Below are 16,724 nucleotides of genomic sequence, written 5' to 3'. Positions count from 1 at the left end.
AAAAGAATGGAACGGGCAGAGAAATCACAGGTAAATACTGGAAGAGTCACAAACAGGGAACAAGCATAACAAACGGAAGGAGAGCTCATGACAGATTGGCAAGATAGATCTTTTGTGGCAACATGACATTAACTTGATGTTTACCAATACAAATGAGAAAGGAAAATTACAAAATGAGATAGAAAAATAACAATGAGAATATCAATTATAGCTACATTTCATTGATGAAAATACGAGGTTACTCACAAACTGGATTTTAGAACAATAGGGCACTAAGCACAAGAGTGTGGCAGTGACCATGTCTAAGGAACAAGTAAAAGCCATACTTGGAACATGAATTACAATTGTGGTTGTTGCATTAAAAACAAGGATGCCTGGGTACTGAACAAATGGCAGAAAAAGCCAAACTGACTCTCGAGGAATGCCAAAGATTCTGGAACTACTTTCTCAAAAGTGAAAGCTGAGGGAGCAATTCATCGAGAGTGCCATTTACCAAAAGTATATTAAATTGAACACAGAGTCTGAAACCAGAAGAGTGGCTCAAGCTTGTAAAAAGACTGTTAGTAACACTTTTTAGATTTAATTTCATAAAGAAAGGGGAAGTGTACAGTAAGCTTGGAAATTTAAGGGAGTACTGGATTATAAAGCACATGGTGGGGGCATGGGACAGTTAGAGAGGGACAGAAAAGATGGAGACAGAGGGGGAGGAGAGAGTAAGATGGAGGAAGGACAGCATGAGAAGGTGGTTAATCTGTAGTTTACAGATGAAATCTATTGATACCTACCCTTCACTGTCTAGCACATCTTTTATGCTAGCCTTGGTGATAATTGCATCATCACACTTAAACCACTGGTCCTTGTGTTGTCGAATGAAGCTGGTATAGTGCCCACTCTCCAGTGTTCCCTGATGATTGACTACTGCAAACAGCGAATACCTGCAGAGAAACAACAGGACAACATGACTGAGCTCTGCAGTAGTGTGCGAAGTAAGACAGGGAAATGCATATTCTACACCGATTCCACTCATTATCTTCAGACATAAATGGATTCTTCACAGCTTTTGCCACAAACAGCTCACAAGTGGCTGATTCATTCTCCATTTGTAATTTTGTTTTAAAAAGGTAGCCAAACCTGCTTGATTTCACACTTTTCTTCTTGTAAAACTCAGAATTTATGCTTAATGTTTTTACAGCTTCTTCAATTTACACACTGCTTCCAATGATGCATCCAAGCATCCATAGCGCAATAAAAGGGAAGAAATTAGTGTAGAATTGTCTAATATGTTTAAGAACTTTACCAGAGAACTGGTTCACTAGATTGTTACAAAAGTGAACAAAATATTCATCTGGATATTAATAAAGATTAGTTGGATACCAACAGGGGTAAAACATTTCCAAAATTTTACAGGAAGCGGCCAATATCAAAGACGACGTGGACAGAGTTTGAAAGCAATCTGGTAATTATCTTAGAGTCAACTACAGCAGAAGGTAAAGGCCATCCAACAGCAGAAGGTAAAGGCCATCCAACAGCAGTAGCCTGCCCAAGATTTCAGGAGGCACACGTGAAGGTTGTTCATTTGAAACTTTCAGGCAAGAATTCTGACAAAACTTGCTAGAGTTCAAAAACAACTTGATAAAAACAGATTATCAATGGTAAAGGCTTTTTCAAGACACTGAGTAAGTGCCTGCATTGCGTTCCTACTAATTTTTAATAAAGTATATGCTAGCAAATTATAATTCCAGTAGTCAGACAAGAATGGTTAATTCTAGTCCCATGGGAACACCACATGAAGGAATCAAGACCAAGGTGCAATATAATGTGTATTTACATAGGAAAATGTACACATTAGAAAGGCAGCTACTGAAACAAGGCAAAAAGCCAAAGGATTTTGACAGCAAGTAACATTAAAAAAAGTGATATCAGCAAATACTGAAGGTGCTTTCTCCAAATGTGATTAACTTACATCAAACCACTCCAAAAGTCACTCAATGTTGTATGCAATTTTACTGCTATGATCTGCAAGCAACCCTAAAAAAAATTGATAAAAAGTTCAACAAAAAGAGAGTTCTTTTGAGAGGACGAAAACAGAAGTTGCTAGTGAAACTTAGTTGGTCTGGCAGTATCTGTGGGAAGAAAGCAGAGATAACATATCAAATTCATTGACTCTTCATCAGAACTCAATGAAGAGGAGTCACTGGACTTAAAACATTAACTTTGCTTTATTCCCACAAATACTGCCAGACTTGCAGAGATTTACCAGCAATTTGTTTTTGTTTCAGATCTCCAGCATCCGCAGTTTTTTTGTTTCATTCTTGAGGGGAAATCATTCCATATGTTTAAGACTTAAATAAAAATGGACTGGAAGCAATGAAGAAGCTATTAAAGTGAGAGCGCCAAGGAATGCTTGTAAAATACTCTGCAACTCAACCAGTGCTACAGTTCACAGAAATGAAGTGTTGCATTTATTCAACATCTTCTAGGGAAAAATGTCATCAGACTTGAATTGGGTTCCACTGACACCTTAGTAAAAGGAAGAGTTGAGACAGATTTGAAGATCAGGGACATACTTACAACATCGCTGTTCTCTAAAAAATGGTAGAAAAAGCAATTTATAATGCTTAAGAGGGATCAAAGTTTGGCATGTTGAAAAGCCAGTGCTAAGATTCGTGGAATATGGTGGTGATCAGTATGGTCTGATTTCCTCTGGATTTTATTGATTCAAAGCCTTCAAAAATAAACTTGTTTAGTTGGGAGGAGAGGAGAACAAAATTGAAGTGTTCAAATGCATAGAAAATGTAAGCAAGTAACATTTTAAACATAGACAAAATAAATGGCCACAGACAAGACAGACAGAACAAACTCTTATTTTAGTAGTTTTTAACACATCAGTGAAGAATTAAACAAATATCTAGCTAAGAGAGTAATTTAAGAATAATGTAAAAAAGACTAATGTTTGTAATGCCTAGAATGGAGATTCAAACACTATGGGACAACACAAATGTTCCCCCCCTCCAAGAGTCCAAAAGGGGAAATCGGCAACCATATATTGAGGCATTTTATCTAATTACCTTACCGGTGACCTTTTAACTGTGCTTATTCATTTCCTAAAATAATAAAGTTGGATGGAGTCAAAGACTGGTTTATTAGAACAGATAGTCAATTGTCATCATGTTCTATGTTTTGTTTTTATGGAAGCTTCTTTCCCCATTAATGGGATTCTCTCTCAGGAACTCATGAAACACACTCACCTGCAGGTGTTCAGGAATGTATTACAATGTTAAATGATTGTTGGGAGTGAGACTTTCCCACGTAAAGTAATTCCACACGTTAATGAGTGAGGCACTATTCTTATTGAATACGTTCGGATAACAAAAAGACTCACTTGTGATTGGGTTGCTTGCCAGTTATGATGTCATGCCCACACATACACACAAGATGCATCTCTCTCAGCCTGTGTTCACATAGGACTCTGGAATGAACAAGTGCACTCACTAAGAACAGGCCTCTCCTTCCCACAACTATACAGATTATCGTAAAGTACTCAGCAAGGTTTGAATATCAACTGGATCTTCAGATTAAGTTCCAAGAACAAGCCTCAGCTGGGTATGTTTATTTGTTGCAGATGTTTGTACACCAGAAGGATGATGTGTTTGATGTGTAAAGTTTTTATAATGGGCAGTGAACTCTTAACTACAATTTATAAAATTAAATCAGACATCAAAACACTCGAGGAAACAGTGAACACCAAACAACGTCAGCAACAGAGATCAAAAACAAAAAGTGACTTTGTCTCTCAAGTAAAGTTAAGTTTATACCAAGCTCAAATCAAAAGTGAGTATTTATTTGTTATAAGTCCTTAAACATTTTTATTTGATTGTTAAAAGCTCTTCCTAAGATTTAATAAACTCTTGACAATGTAAAACAGTAATCTATACATTCTGCAGTATTATTCACTTGGGTGTGATGCAAACAGCCAACATGCTGGGACTCATACTCATCAGAATTGTTAAGTGAGGAACAATCAGTTGTGCAATTTTGTGCCACCAATAAAATGGAAGTTCCTAAGGAACTAAATGTGACTAGTCTGCACTCAAATGCAGTTAGCTGTAAAAACATTGCTTTGTGATGGACTTTCACAACAGTGTGCTCTCCAGACAACTGATCCAATAGTACTGTTAGAGGAGCATTTCTGTGCATTTTAGCAAATGCAAACAAAGCTGTTTAAACTTACTTATTGTCATTGTTTAGACTATCCACAGGCTGTTGGTACTGTCCGTTCATCCTGCTCTCTTTACTACAAGAAAAATAAAGTATGTTAAAGCACATTTTAGTATCATAAGGTGTCTATTTACACAAACATACATAGCAAAACAACTACACTTCAACTAGGAAGGACCAATAAGCTTTCATTAGTAATTACACTAATACACCCTTGTTACAGTTTGAGTACGGTCGCAGCACAATCAGTAATTAAGATCAGGGCTATAACATCTGATCTACATAAAGCAAACAAGATACCCTACATGAGCCTGATGGAGAAATAATGATTAAGTGAAACTACCACTTGCGAACTGTATTATTAGGCTCAACAGGATATGGCCATTTTAAAACAGCCACAAACCAAACGTATACTCATCTCAAAGGACTGTAGGTGACAACAGGAAAATGGCAGATATTCTAAACTAATATTTTGCATTGGTCTTCACAGTAGAGGATAGTATAAACATCTTAAAATAGTATCAGGTAAGCAGTGCCAATGTGATGGTGGTGGTGGTGAAGACTCTTGTAATAGTCAAAAGAGGATCAAAGTATTGGACAAATTAATGGGACTGGAGTCAGGCCCTTCACCAAAACCTGATGGCCTTTGTCTACAGGGTTTTAAAGGAAGTGACAGCAGAGATAGTGGAAGCATTGGTCAAAAATATTCTAGGACTAACTCAATTCTGGAAGGGTTCCACCACATTGGAAAACCATGAATAACAGAAATACAGAAAGCAAGAAACAGTCAACCCAACACTGGGGAAAACGCTCATGTTTACTGTTAAGTAGGAAATCGCAGGATATTCAGAAATGTTCAGTGCAATCTAAGCAGAGCCAACTTGTTCTGTGAAAAGAAAATCATGCTCGATAAATGTGCCAGTGTTCTTTGAAGATATAAGAATCAGGTTGATAAAAGGGAACTGGTATATGATTTCCAGTAACTATTTGATGATTGCTACATAAAAAAGGTTTTGTACATGATAGCTCACAGGATTAGGGATAATGCAGCAGCATGGAGTGAGGATTTTTTAATAAACAGAAAACCGATTTGGGATCAACAGGCCCCTCTCAAGTACAAAAGATGCAACTAATGGGGTACTACAAGTAAATGCCCTACCTGCTAATGTAGTCTACTCAGCCACATTAGGGAGATTTAAACAATTCTTAGATAAGCACATGGATGATTTTGGGATAGTGTAGGGGGATGAACTGAGAATAGTTCACAGGTCAGCGCAACATTGAGGGCCAAAGGGCCTGTTCTGCGCTGTATTGTTCTATGTTTGGGTGTCAATTATGTACTATCAATATTAATGATATGGGAATAGGAAAGTGTAATGTTTCCAAACTTGCTCATGATACAAAATTGGTGGGAAGGTATAATGACAGAAAGGCCAAGAAACTTCTGGAGCTTCTCAAGCCCCTGCAGTCATTCACCAGGGAGTTTTTAATTCAGAAGTAGATTTCACTAGCTAGGCCAGCATTTATTGCTCATTCCTAATTGCCTTGGAGAGGGTAGTGAGGATCTTTCTTGAAACATTGCAGTCCATTTGGTGTAGGAACACCCACGACAATCTCAGGGAGGGAGTTCCGACATTTTAACCCATTGACTCTGAAGGAACAGTGATATACCTCCAAGTCAGGATTGTGCGCGGTTTGGAGGACAGCTTGCTACTGGTGGTGTTTACCTTGTAACTATCGCCCTGATCTGTCTACAGGTAGTGAACGTGGTTTTGGAAGGTGCTGTCTCAACAACCTTGGTGACTGGCCCTCGTGCATCTTGTCCGGATAGTACACTGGTGCAATGGTGGTAGAGGGAGTGGGTGATAATGGATACAGTGCAAACCAAACAGACTGCTGTGTTCTGGATAGAGTCAAGCTTCTTGACTGTTGTTGGAGCTGCACTCATTCAGACAAAATGTGAAATATTCCAACATACTATTCACTTGTGCCTTGTAAATGCTGGACAGCCTTTGGGGATTTAGGAGAGCAATTACAAAATTACTACAATATTTGTATGGCTAGTCCAGGTCAGTTTCTGGTCAACGACAATTCCCAAGATGTTGATACTGGAGTCGGGGCGAGGGGTTTAGTGATGGTGATGCCATTGAATGTCAAGATGCAATAATTATTTTTTTTTGTTGGAGATGGTCATTGTCTGGCACTGTGGTGCAAATGTTACTTGCAACTGGTTAGCCCAAGCTAGCATATTGTTCAGGTCTTGCTACATTTGGTCATGGGCTGTTTCAGTATCTGAAGAGTCACGAATGGTGTTGGACATCAGCAAGCATCACCACTTCTGACCTTATAATGGGTGGTACATCATGGATGAAGCAGCTGAAGGCAGCAGGGCTGAGAGCCTGAGGAACTCCTGTAGAGATGTCCTGGAGTGGAGATGACTGACCTTTAAATATTTGGGCAGGGGATTCTAAAATTAGTCTAATTTTATGAGGGGTGATAGAAATAGGAAAGATGTCAGACGTAGTTTCTTTACTCAGAATAGGAGGAGCGTGGAATGCACTGCCTGCAACAGTAGTAGACTTGACAACTTCATTTAAATGGTCATTGGCTAAACCTATGGATGAAAATGGGATAGTGTCGCTTAGATGGGCTTCAGATTGGTTCCACTGGTTGGTGCAACATCGAGGACCGAAGGGCCTGTACTGTGCTGTATTGTTCTATGTTCTCTGGTACTCTGGTCATACACAGGAAGGGACTGATTTTTAAACGATGGAGCAATCAGTGTGCCTGATGGCTCCGCCTTGAACCATAACACCATATTTAAAATGTTTCTACCATCCCAGAATGAGTAGCTTAATAAGCAGCGATCCTTCTATCCCTCATCAAGGAAACTGGAATGTTACAATGGTAGAAGCTAGCAGAACTTGGGTTAAAATTAACTTCCAACACATGACTATACTTTCAAGCTCCATTGCAGTGTTCAGTTGTGTGTCAGAGATGCGGTTTTTTGGATTAGACATTAAATAGAGGATTTCCATGCTCCCTCAGGTACTGTATTGAAAGAGAGTCTCTGTCACTATTTATCTTTCAACGACTAAGCAAAACATGTTTGGGGTCCTTATTCCATTAATGTTTGTGGGACTGTGCACAAATTGGCTGCAAATGTTTCTTATATTGCAATTTTGACTACATTTTAAAAGATGCTTCACCAGCTCAAAAGTGTTTACAATGTCAAGGTTGTCAGAACATGTGAAAAGACAAAGGATTGAATTGCTAACTTGGTTTCTCTTTCCACAGATGCTACCTGACTAAGTATTTCCAGCACTCTGTTTTTATTGTAAGAAACCCAGTAGTCATTTAAAGGCCAAAGGAACTGCAGATGTCGGAAATCAGAAACCAAACAGAAATTGCTAGAAAATGCAGCAGGTCATCTATGGAGAGAAAGCAGAGTTAACATTTCGGGTTCAGTGACCCTCCTTCAGAACTGATGATAGCTAGGAAAAACTTGTTTTTTTAATGCAGAAGATAGAATCTGGGAGGGGGCTGGGTAAGTAAACAATAGATGGAGAGAGACCTCAGAGTGGGGTAGGCAGTTGGACAAAGGAGCGGATAACCACCAGCCTATGAGAACAAGTAGCTGCTAATGGGGATCATTAGAATCATAGAATACCAACAGTTGGAAACAGGCCATTCGGCCCAACAACCTTCCGAAGAGTAATCCACCCTCCCTACCCTATATTTAGCCCTGACTAATGCACCTAACCTACACATCCCTGAACACCAAGGGCATTTTAGCATAACCAATTCACCTAACCTGCAAATCTTTGGACTGTGAGAGGAAACTGAAGCACCCAGAGAAAACCATGCAGACACAAAGTAAATGTGCAAACTCCACACAGACAGACAGTCGCAGGAGGCTGGAATCAAACCTGTGTCTCTGGCGCTGTGAGGCTGCAGTGCTAACCACTGAGCCACCATGCCATCCATTAATAGGTAACAATGGCTTGTGTGTAATAGCAGTCCATGTGATAACAAGGCCTGGTGTGGGGATTGGGACAAGGGCATGAAAGAAGGTACCTCAAGCCCTAAAATTACTGAAATCAGAAGGCTGTAGAGTTCCCAAACGTAAAATGAGGTGCTGTTCTCCCAGCTAGCACTGAGCTTTGCTGAGACACACATTTGCTAGGGAGCAAGGTGTGTTGCAGTGGCAGGCATCTGGAAGCTCCTTCCCCCCATCCTATCTTCTGCATAAAAAAAAAAATCCTAGCTATCATCAGTTCTGAAGGATCATTGGACCAGAACCATTAACTCTGCTTTCTCTCCATGGGTACTGCCAGACCTGTGGAGCTTTTCCAGCAATTTCTGTTTTGTTAGGCATGTAAAGGCAACTGACTCAATTTTTAAAACAGTCATCATGTACCAACAACGCTCTGGCACTCAATGATGCTACAGGCTTTATACTACAGACACTTGGATCTAGGTCCAAACCAGAACTAAACAGATAGAAGACCGCTTTCTAGAACAGTCTAAAATTATGTTAATTTGGGTCTCTCAATGTTCCTCCAGTGATGGCAGTGATCCACAGAATAAAAGTGCCAGGTACATTAAATAGCGAAACATTTTGGTAGGCATTCATCCTAGAAGCTCTGTCAGTGTTGGAGAGCTGCACCTATTGCTTACTATGATTCCAATGAACCCTCAATATTTCACATTTCAGCCTTTACATTGTCATCACTGGATTTCTGTTACAGCCAAGATAAATAATTCGGGTGAAGTGACAAGCACAACTCCAGCAAAACCAACTCGTTTATCAAAACAAAAGATAGCGTCAAGATTGGTCTTCAGTTCATTGACTTACATGGTTTCTAAATGGAGCGGTCAACCTCAAAATTACACAATGTCCGACTGACATTACTCACTTTCTCCTATGCCCCACTGATAACACTATTCCCCCTCCCTCATCCAACATGTTCATCCAAATCCCCTCACCCTGATAATGCAAAGCTTCCCTCATTTAACATTAACAACTCCCCATTCCACTCCCACTCTCCCTCAAAAAATGCTAGTTTTCTCCCCACACATTCCCCAACAATGCTGACCCTCTGTTGTGAGGAGTTGAAGATTACAGATACAGAAGGTGGTTGTGAGTTTTGATGCTCAAGTACACATACATTTTCGAGTTGTGCACCTTAACACGATTTAATCCTGCTAAGAAAAGTTCCAAACAAATCACTGCAAAAGCTAGGATACTTATAGTGAAATAATCCAAGTTTCCTTTGATAGGTCCATCTGTTCCCATTAACATAGGAATGCAGAAGTTATCTTGGCAGGATAGAGCCAGCACTTGTTCTAATCAACAGCAAGGAACTCATCTGGTACTTATTCATTCATTAGACAATGCCATCAAAACCAATTTGTCTTACTTTTTTTGTCAGACTTTGATGTGCAGATCAAATATTCCTCTAGCTGTTAAGTACATTAGGACACCAAGGGATATTATGTAAAAGGAGTAGAATCTCATGTTTTCTTATAAACTAATGAGGGCTTCATGAATGAAATTATGAAAATGGACAGGTACCTGGAAGCCATAAATGGTGTCATGTCCAGCTCCAGTGGAAAAGAGACGTATGTAGTGATCTTTCGCCGTAACTTAGCCGAGTGTTCAAAACGCTGCACAAAGTAGAGTAAAGGTCAGCTTGGTTTGTCTATCAACGATCAGCTCAATTTTAAAACAATCCAGCTTTCTTATCTGGTTTTGTTATTGGTAGTATCTGTTAAGACTCAAGATGAAATTACTTCAATTAAAAATGAAACCAAGCAGTTTCACAGGCACAAAACTGGCAATCGCAAACACTCAGGTCCATACCAGCAACATTGGGCTAACTCTGGCTAACTAACTGCCAGAAAACCATTGACACTTCCTTGATAATTCAGCAGATCAATGTATTATTTCCTTCTATTCTATACCACATATTTATATGAGTATCCAATAAAACAGATTTTCTTTTTCAAGTGCTGTATACAATATCATTCAAAAGCTAAAAATTGCTACTAGCTTTGTGCATTGCAACACAGACTGAAAGTTCTATACATTGAATCATATGTTCCTTGAGCCATCCATTCCTTTAAAGGAAGCAGGTAGGTGAAACAGTTAGTGTCACTATTTTGCTTGAATTCTATTCTAATAGAGAAGAAACTTTAGTACATTGCATTTAACAACCTCATTCCTCAAGTGGTAATTCTTGTGATACAAAAAGGCTATTCAGAGGATCTTGAAACACTTATTCTGCTCTGACAAACCAGCTGCAGATAATGGAATGCTAACTGCATTCACAAAAAGTCAACGTAAATCCTTCCAGATTCTGTGAAATTGCAACTTACTTTGAGATGAAAACAAGCCACTATGGGAAGTTTCTTCATTGTAAGCTGTTTTGTTGACTCTTGATAACTATGGCAACCACTACATTTTATTTTGGCACTGCTTCCAAGATGCTCAGGTCTTGTAAACCTGTGAAAAAAATTAATGAAAAATACAGATTAATATCACAATATTTTAAAAAGTACTGGGATGAAGATAACGTTGACAATAGAAGGTTTATTGCGTATCCCCAAGTTCACAAGGCTTAGAGAGGTAACCACCTAGAATTGGATTTACATGTAGCTAAAAATAATTTCAGGTGTTAAGAAAAAAAAAGTTCTATTTCCAGAATGAAGATTGTGAATCAATTGCATTTTTCAATTGATTCACAATTTCAACACTACAATTTTGATGATACTCTTTGATGGCAGGCCTAAACTCACCAGATCTTACTCAATTTGATTTCACAATCAGCTGGGGTAGCATTTGACTGAACAATCTCTGGTTTGCTAGCCAAATTCATAACCAACAGGTTTTCAGGTATTAAACTACTCACTCAATGGAAACAGATCAATGATTTACAAGGGTAAATAACTCCAAATTGTCCTTTTCCCACACAATAACATTTCTGTGAATTAATTGCAAGCTGGATGTACGCTATTGGTCGTAAGGAAAACACTAATTGCCTGAAGAATAGAACACCTTGTAACCAAGCCAGAGTTTAGAAATGTTAGTTTAAGTATTTTCTAATTAGAGAAAAGATTACAGGATATGGAGCTTGAAGGAAAAACATTGGTATAAACATTGGCAAATGGTAATAATCTCAAAAAAACAATGTAGCAGGAATAGCCAAAGAAAAAAACTTGGAAAACTTTCAATAATGATATTCAGTGTGAGCATGACTTGAATGTTTTCTCATTGTGCGCAACATCAGCCGTTTATAACATATAATAAGAAAAAGAATGACCCACATCATCAGAAGTTGGACAAGAGGCAAAGGGAGGACTATTGTTAGGAGAAGCATTCTTCGTCCTTTGAAACCACATCATGATAAGAGAAAAGTTGAAGCAAAATAGGGAAGATTTGAATTAAGTGCCTAGTAGGATATCTGTGATTTCAAATCGATGCAGTGCTCACTAAGTTGAACTTCTATGAAAGTCAGAAAAGATGATCAGGGTACTAGTGATTAGAATATATAGTTCAGAAGAATCAGGTCTTCTCAATATGGAGGAGCACCAGCAGGGCAGGCTGTTAGTTTGTAGAATCTCCAGGTTGAGTGAATTTGTGTAGATGCTTTCAAGCTGTCAGAGGCTTAGAACGTGAGAACTGAAAAGGTATCTCAATGTCTGTAAATCTGGAAACACAGTCAATTAAGAAATTAAGGAGATAGTATAAAAGTGATATTTCATTGGGATTGAACATAAGGATATTCCTGGAAAAGTTTGGAAAAATGTTTTACTATTTAAGATTTGTCTAAACTGTCAATATACAAGCTTTTTCCCCCCAGTGTAAAAGAAATCATTCTTTAGAAGATTACCTTTGGCACTCTTGTGTAAATATATTGGCACTGAATTCAGGGATAAGAAAGGAATGAGGCAATGATTGGTTACAAGATCCTTTAAACAAAGTTGAGACAAACAAAATTGGATCTCTACTTCACTCATTTGTGATAAATGAAAATTACATGCTAAATGCTTGTACCATTAAAAAAAATTGTTTAAAATTTTGCAAAGGTACTAAACACTCCACCATACAATCAGACATCAAACATATACCTCAAAAAGGCATTAACTACTATATCTCCATTCTTGCACATACCCACACAAATCAAAACTCTGTGCACCAAAAATCAGCATCAAGAAGGTACCTTCGTAGACAGTCTGTAAGTGTGGTAGTTCCAGAGGACATATGGCTTTCTCCATTCACAACATTCCCATCAGAGCCTGGACTTAAGGGCCAGAATGGCGTAGAAGACCCAGGTAAGTCCAGGCTGATGTCCCAGAAAGGATCTATTGTAGTGGAGACACCGCTGGAGTAAATTAAAAAAAAAGTTATCACATGGTCACTGTGATGACTAGTGATCAGATGTCATCCTGTCACTATGGGCAGCTCAATTCAGCATAACCTGTCATTGTAGGAACAATCGAATGAACAGAGAAGTTATTACACAGCAATAATGTAATTCAAACCAATTTGTATTGGCGATTACCTGTGCAAGCAGTTGTCCAAATTTCATACCCACAACAATCAAAATGGTAGCTAAAGCCCAATATCTCTTTTGATCTACCTCAGATTTAATGGAGTGCATCTGGCTGATTTGGGATTTAGCACTTCAAGAAATAGAAACCAATTTAAAGCTTAACGCAAGACCACCTTGCAGCACATCTTTCATTCAAGCAAGTTCGTAAAATTGTTGCTTCATTTTGTTTTCGTCAAGGTTACCATTGTTACCAACAGCTTAACTGTTGTTCAATTATCCTGCAGCACCATGACTAGCTGTAGAAATGTAAACAGGTTCAAACAGCTAACTTCCACCCCCAACTCTAAAAATTTATACTTAAGAATCTGTACCTTGGTACTTGAGATGGTGCCGTAGCAGCAACTTGTAAACTTCTCATTGTACTCATTTGAGTATTGAGACAATACAGCTAATTCTAATTCAATAGGAAGGGGAAGCTGATTGAGGACTCAGTCTGTCTAATACAAAACCAAATTGACTTGGGATGGTCTCTGTCCTTTCTCCAGTTAAATTGTTTCAATTAGAATTCATTCAAAGGTCATTGTTATTCATGACAAATAATTTAAGTCATTTTAATTAAGAAACATATAGTGAAATGCAGATAACCTGAAATTCCAATTGTGATGAAGTTGGCAGCCATTCCCACTGGTAGAATAGGAAATAGAACACAAGAACACCAGTGGTAGGCTGAAGTTCCAGACTGGTAACTCTAGATTAGTTGAACTTGGGCACTCATATCTGGGCAACCCAACCAGAGTGGAATAAGATCACACTAGTGTGTGAAATCACAGATGACAGCTATGAAATAATCTCACCCATAACTGTCTGAATATCAGAGACAGGCATTTTTAATATACTGTTTTACCACCTTTCACCAGATTGTTCTTTGTTTAAAAAAAGATTAAATTTATAAATGGTACAAAAAAAGGACTTGCCACTATCATGGTTTGTGCCAACATGGATGGCACCAAAAAGCTGATGTTTCTTGCAATTGGCAAGCCCAAGCAATTACATTGCTTTGTCAATGTTTAGATACCACCCACACAGTACAAGGCGAACAAAACTGCCCTGTATGACCCCTTCAGGGGTTGATCTGGAGAGTGGATAAAATGCATCAATGGAAGAAAAGGAAGATCATCACCCTGAAGAGTCCAAATGAAGGCCCATACACGGACCCGCATTTTCCTAGCTGACGCCACAAGGTCATAGCGATGCTCTGGGTTTTCACACTGGGACACAAAAACACAGAAGAACAGGTTTGCCTGCATTGACAACATGCAGGACTTGTCTGAAGACACCATGGTAAACACAAAAAGATTGACATTTTCCAGGGCTAACTCTCAAAGTTTGGCAATTCCTTTTGCTGTAAAAGGTCAAACCATTGTAAGGCATGAACAACTTGACGATAAAGATATTTTCCACATTTTTGCTGGACCACTTATCGCGTGTTTCTTTTGATAAAGGCATTTGTGGGCAAAGAAAAATTACATTGGGACTTCTACAGCTACCTTCGGGCCCTGGTTACCACAAATTTATGGGTGACTTCAGCGCCACCCTCCCCCCAAGATTTGACTTCTTGCTGGTTTGCTATAAACAGAACAGAATGTAATGCTAAGAATTTGATTTATTGCAGGATTTGAATTAAGCATCCTGGGCATATACTTAAATTGCAACATGCAATGGCATGGAAGATTACAAATCTTTGAATATTTACAGGACTGGAGTTACATTATGCAACTTTTTAAAAAAAAAACAACATAAGGATCAGTACAGAAAAAAGTTCAATGATAATCATCGAGGACACTGAATTCTGAATGGGCAGGGTTGATGATTTGAATTTCCATTAAGACTTGGTTTTTATAAAATCACTGAACAATACTAAAACTTGAACTAATGTTTTCACTAATAAAGCTGCAATTTTCTAACTCTCTCAAGTTACCACTGATGAAGTAAGTATCAGCAATGTACAGTTTACTGCTTTCCAACCAGATTGTTCAACAAGGCTTCAATTACAAACCTTAAACAAAAGCGATTCACTTACTGGCAGACTTGGCAAGTGACGTCAGACTGCAGTCCTCCAGTGAAGATTTGGTCAATAATGCAGTTACAGTGGTTTGGATTACTGGCTTTCTTCCCATTATCGTCACCTATATGAAAATGTGATTTTTAAAATATGGTGAGTCTTTATTTACAGAGAATTTTAAGAATTAACTTCAAACAGACATAATATACAAACAAATACTGCTGAATTCATCTTTCGCTAGTTATTTCAAACATGATTAGCAATAAAACAAGAATAGCAATTGTTAACATTTATGATATCAACATCTAACACATTAACATAAACAGTTAACACTTGACAACACTTCTAAATCAAACTTCTCTTCAAACTTCTCTCTTCAAACTTAAAATCACTTTTGCATGCAGTCAGAAACAATGTTTCTTTGCTTTGCACAACCATATTGTTGCTGTGCACAATCCCTTTAAGAATGACAGGTACATGCACATCTTCAGAAACACTGATTTGTTTCTTGCATATGAAACAAAGTACTGCAACCTCACTCCTCTGGGAAAAGAGTGAAGCTTCTTGTGATCGTAATAGCATCAGTCAGCTGGACCTCACATAGAATGAATTCCCTAATAGGAGCAGATTAACAGTCCCAGAGAGCCTTGATTGACAGATAAAAAGGAGGAACTTCAGAGTTCATGTGAAAATAAAGGGTGACTTGGTGATAGGATACCAGCCCGTCTGGAGTTATTTCAGTTTCAACATTGAAACAAAATTTGACAAGAGTTACTTTAGTCTTGCTGCTATGTACACATTAATACTCAAATTGAACGGAAGGAGGAATACAAATCCACTTGGGCCAGTGATACTCCAGCCAATGTATATGGACAAGACTAAGGACAAAGCATTGGAATTTGGGTGACAAGCTCCATAGCTTTAATTGCCCTCAATTAAAAAGGACTAAAAAGAGGACTTTATTAGAAATTACACAACTGATAAAATGAACTAGTGAAAGCAGAATGTGAAATCACAAACTGAGCTATGGGCTGTAACAGACTAAGAACTCATGGAGTAACAGCAAGCAATAAAGACTTAATTCCTCTAGAGCAAATATATACATTTTGAGGCAATATGAATTAGTGTTTGGTTTATCTGATATGCAGACTACTCATGCTATTCAACCCAAATGTGATGTTTAAAGTTCAAGAGCAGAATGTTAGGTCCAGAACTGTGGGTTCTTGGTCCCACATGGTTTAAAAATAAAAGAGATGTTCAGCTTCCATGTCACCCAGGGTAAAAATCATTTTTTAAACATCTATTTTCAATTGTGGACCAAAATGGAAGAAAGGCCATTTGTGGGCGGCACGGTGGCACGCACTGCTGCCTCACAGCGCCAGAGACCCGGGTTCAATTCCCGCCTCAGGCAACTGTCTGTGTGGAGTTTGCACATTCTCCCTGTGTCTGCGTGGGTTTCCTCCGGGTGCTCCGGTTTCCTCCCACAGTCCAAAGAATGTGCAGGTTAGGTGAATTGGCCATGTTAAATTGCCCATAGTGTTAGATGAAGGAGTAAATGTAGGGGAATGGGTCTGGGTGGGTTGCCCTTCAGAGGGTCAGTTTGGACTTGTTGGGCCGAAGGGCCTGTTTCCACACTGTCAGTAATGCAATCTAAAAAGAAGGAATTACCGCACTTTTAAAAACAAAGTTACTTGAACTAACTTGTGTACACTGTTGATATGTTCAAGCAGTGTGGGAAGGCACCTAAGATGCCACACGACCAAGTGCATGTGTTCAAAACGAGCTTCAGATTGTTCAAATCAGCTGATTGACCGACCTCTGAGGAAGGTCACTCAACCTGAAAATGTTAACTGATTTCTCTCCAGAGATGCTGTCAAACCTACTGA

General features: G+C 38.7%; 1 protein-coding gene across 7 annotated transcripts in view; it reads right to left on the bottom strand.

The window, feature by feature from the left end:
• usp22 (ubiquitin specific peptidase 22) overlaps positions 1-16,724 on the bottom strand; it is a 130,916-nt gene that overhangs the window by 4,011 nt on the left and 110,181 nt on the right. For 5 of the 7 annotated variants that reach the window (XM_087997740.1, XM_043711780.2, XM_087997743.1 and 2 more), the window contains 7 exons: positions 14,857-14,962; positions 12,444-12,605; positions 10,600-10,726; positions 9,797-9,888; positions 4,232-4,294; positions 3,383-3,469; positions 786-935 (listed from right to left, as the gene is read on the bottom strand). In XM_087997740.1, the coding sequence (XP_087853866.1) occupies positions 786-935; positions 3,383-3,469; positions 4,232-4,294; positions 9,797-9,888; positions 10,600-10,726; positions 12,444-12,605; positions 14,857-14,962 (787 nt within the window). The remainder of the gene's footprint in view (positions 1-785; positions 936-3,382; positions 3,470-4,231; positions 4,295-9,796; positions 9,889-10,599; positions 10,727-12,443; positions 12,606-14,856; positions 14,963-16,724) is intronic. The other 2 variants (XM_087997742.1, XM_043711781.2) reach the window with 1 other exon arrangement.

Source organism: Chiloscyllium plagiosum, unplaced genomic scaffold (assembly GCF_037043375.1).
Source record: "Chiloscyllium plagiosum isolate Xiang-an unplaced genomic scaffold, Cpla_swu_hap1 HiC_scaffold_20, whole genome shotgun sequence".
In the NCBI taxonomy this organism is placed as follows: domain Eukaryota; kingdom Metazoa; phylum Chordata; class Chondrichthyes; order Orectolobiformes; family Hemiscylliidae; genus Chiloscyllium; species Chiloscyllium plagiosum.
This window is presented reverse-complemented; position numbering and strand designations above follow the sequence as displayed.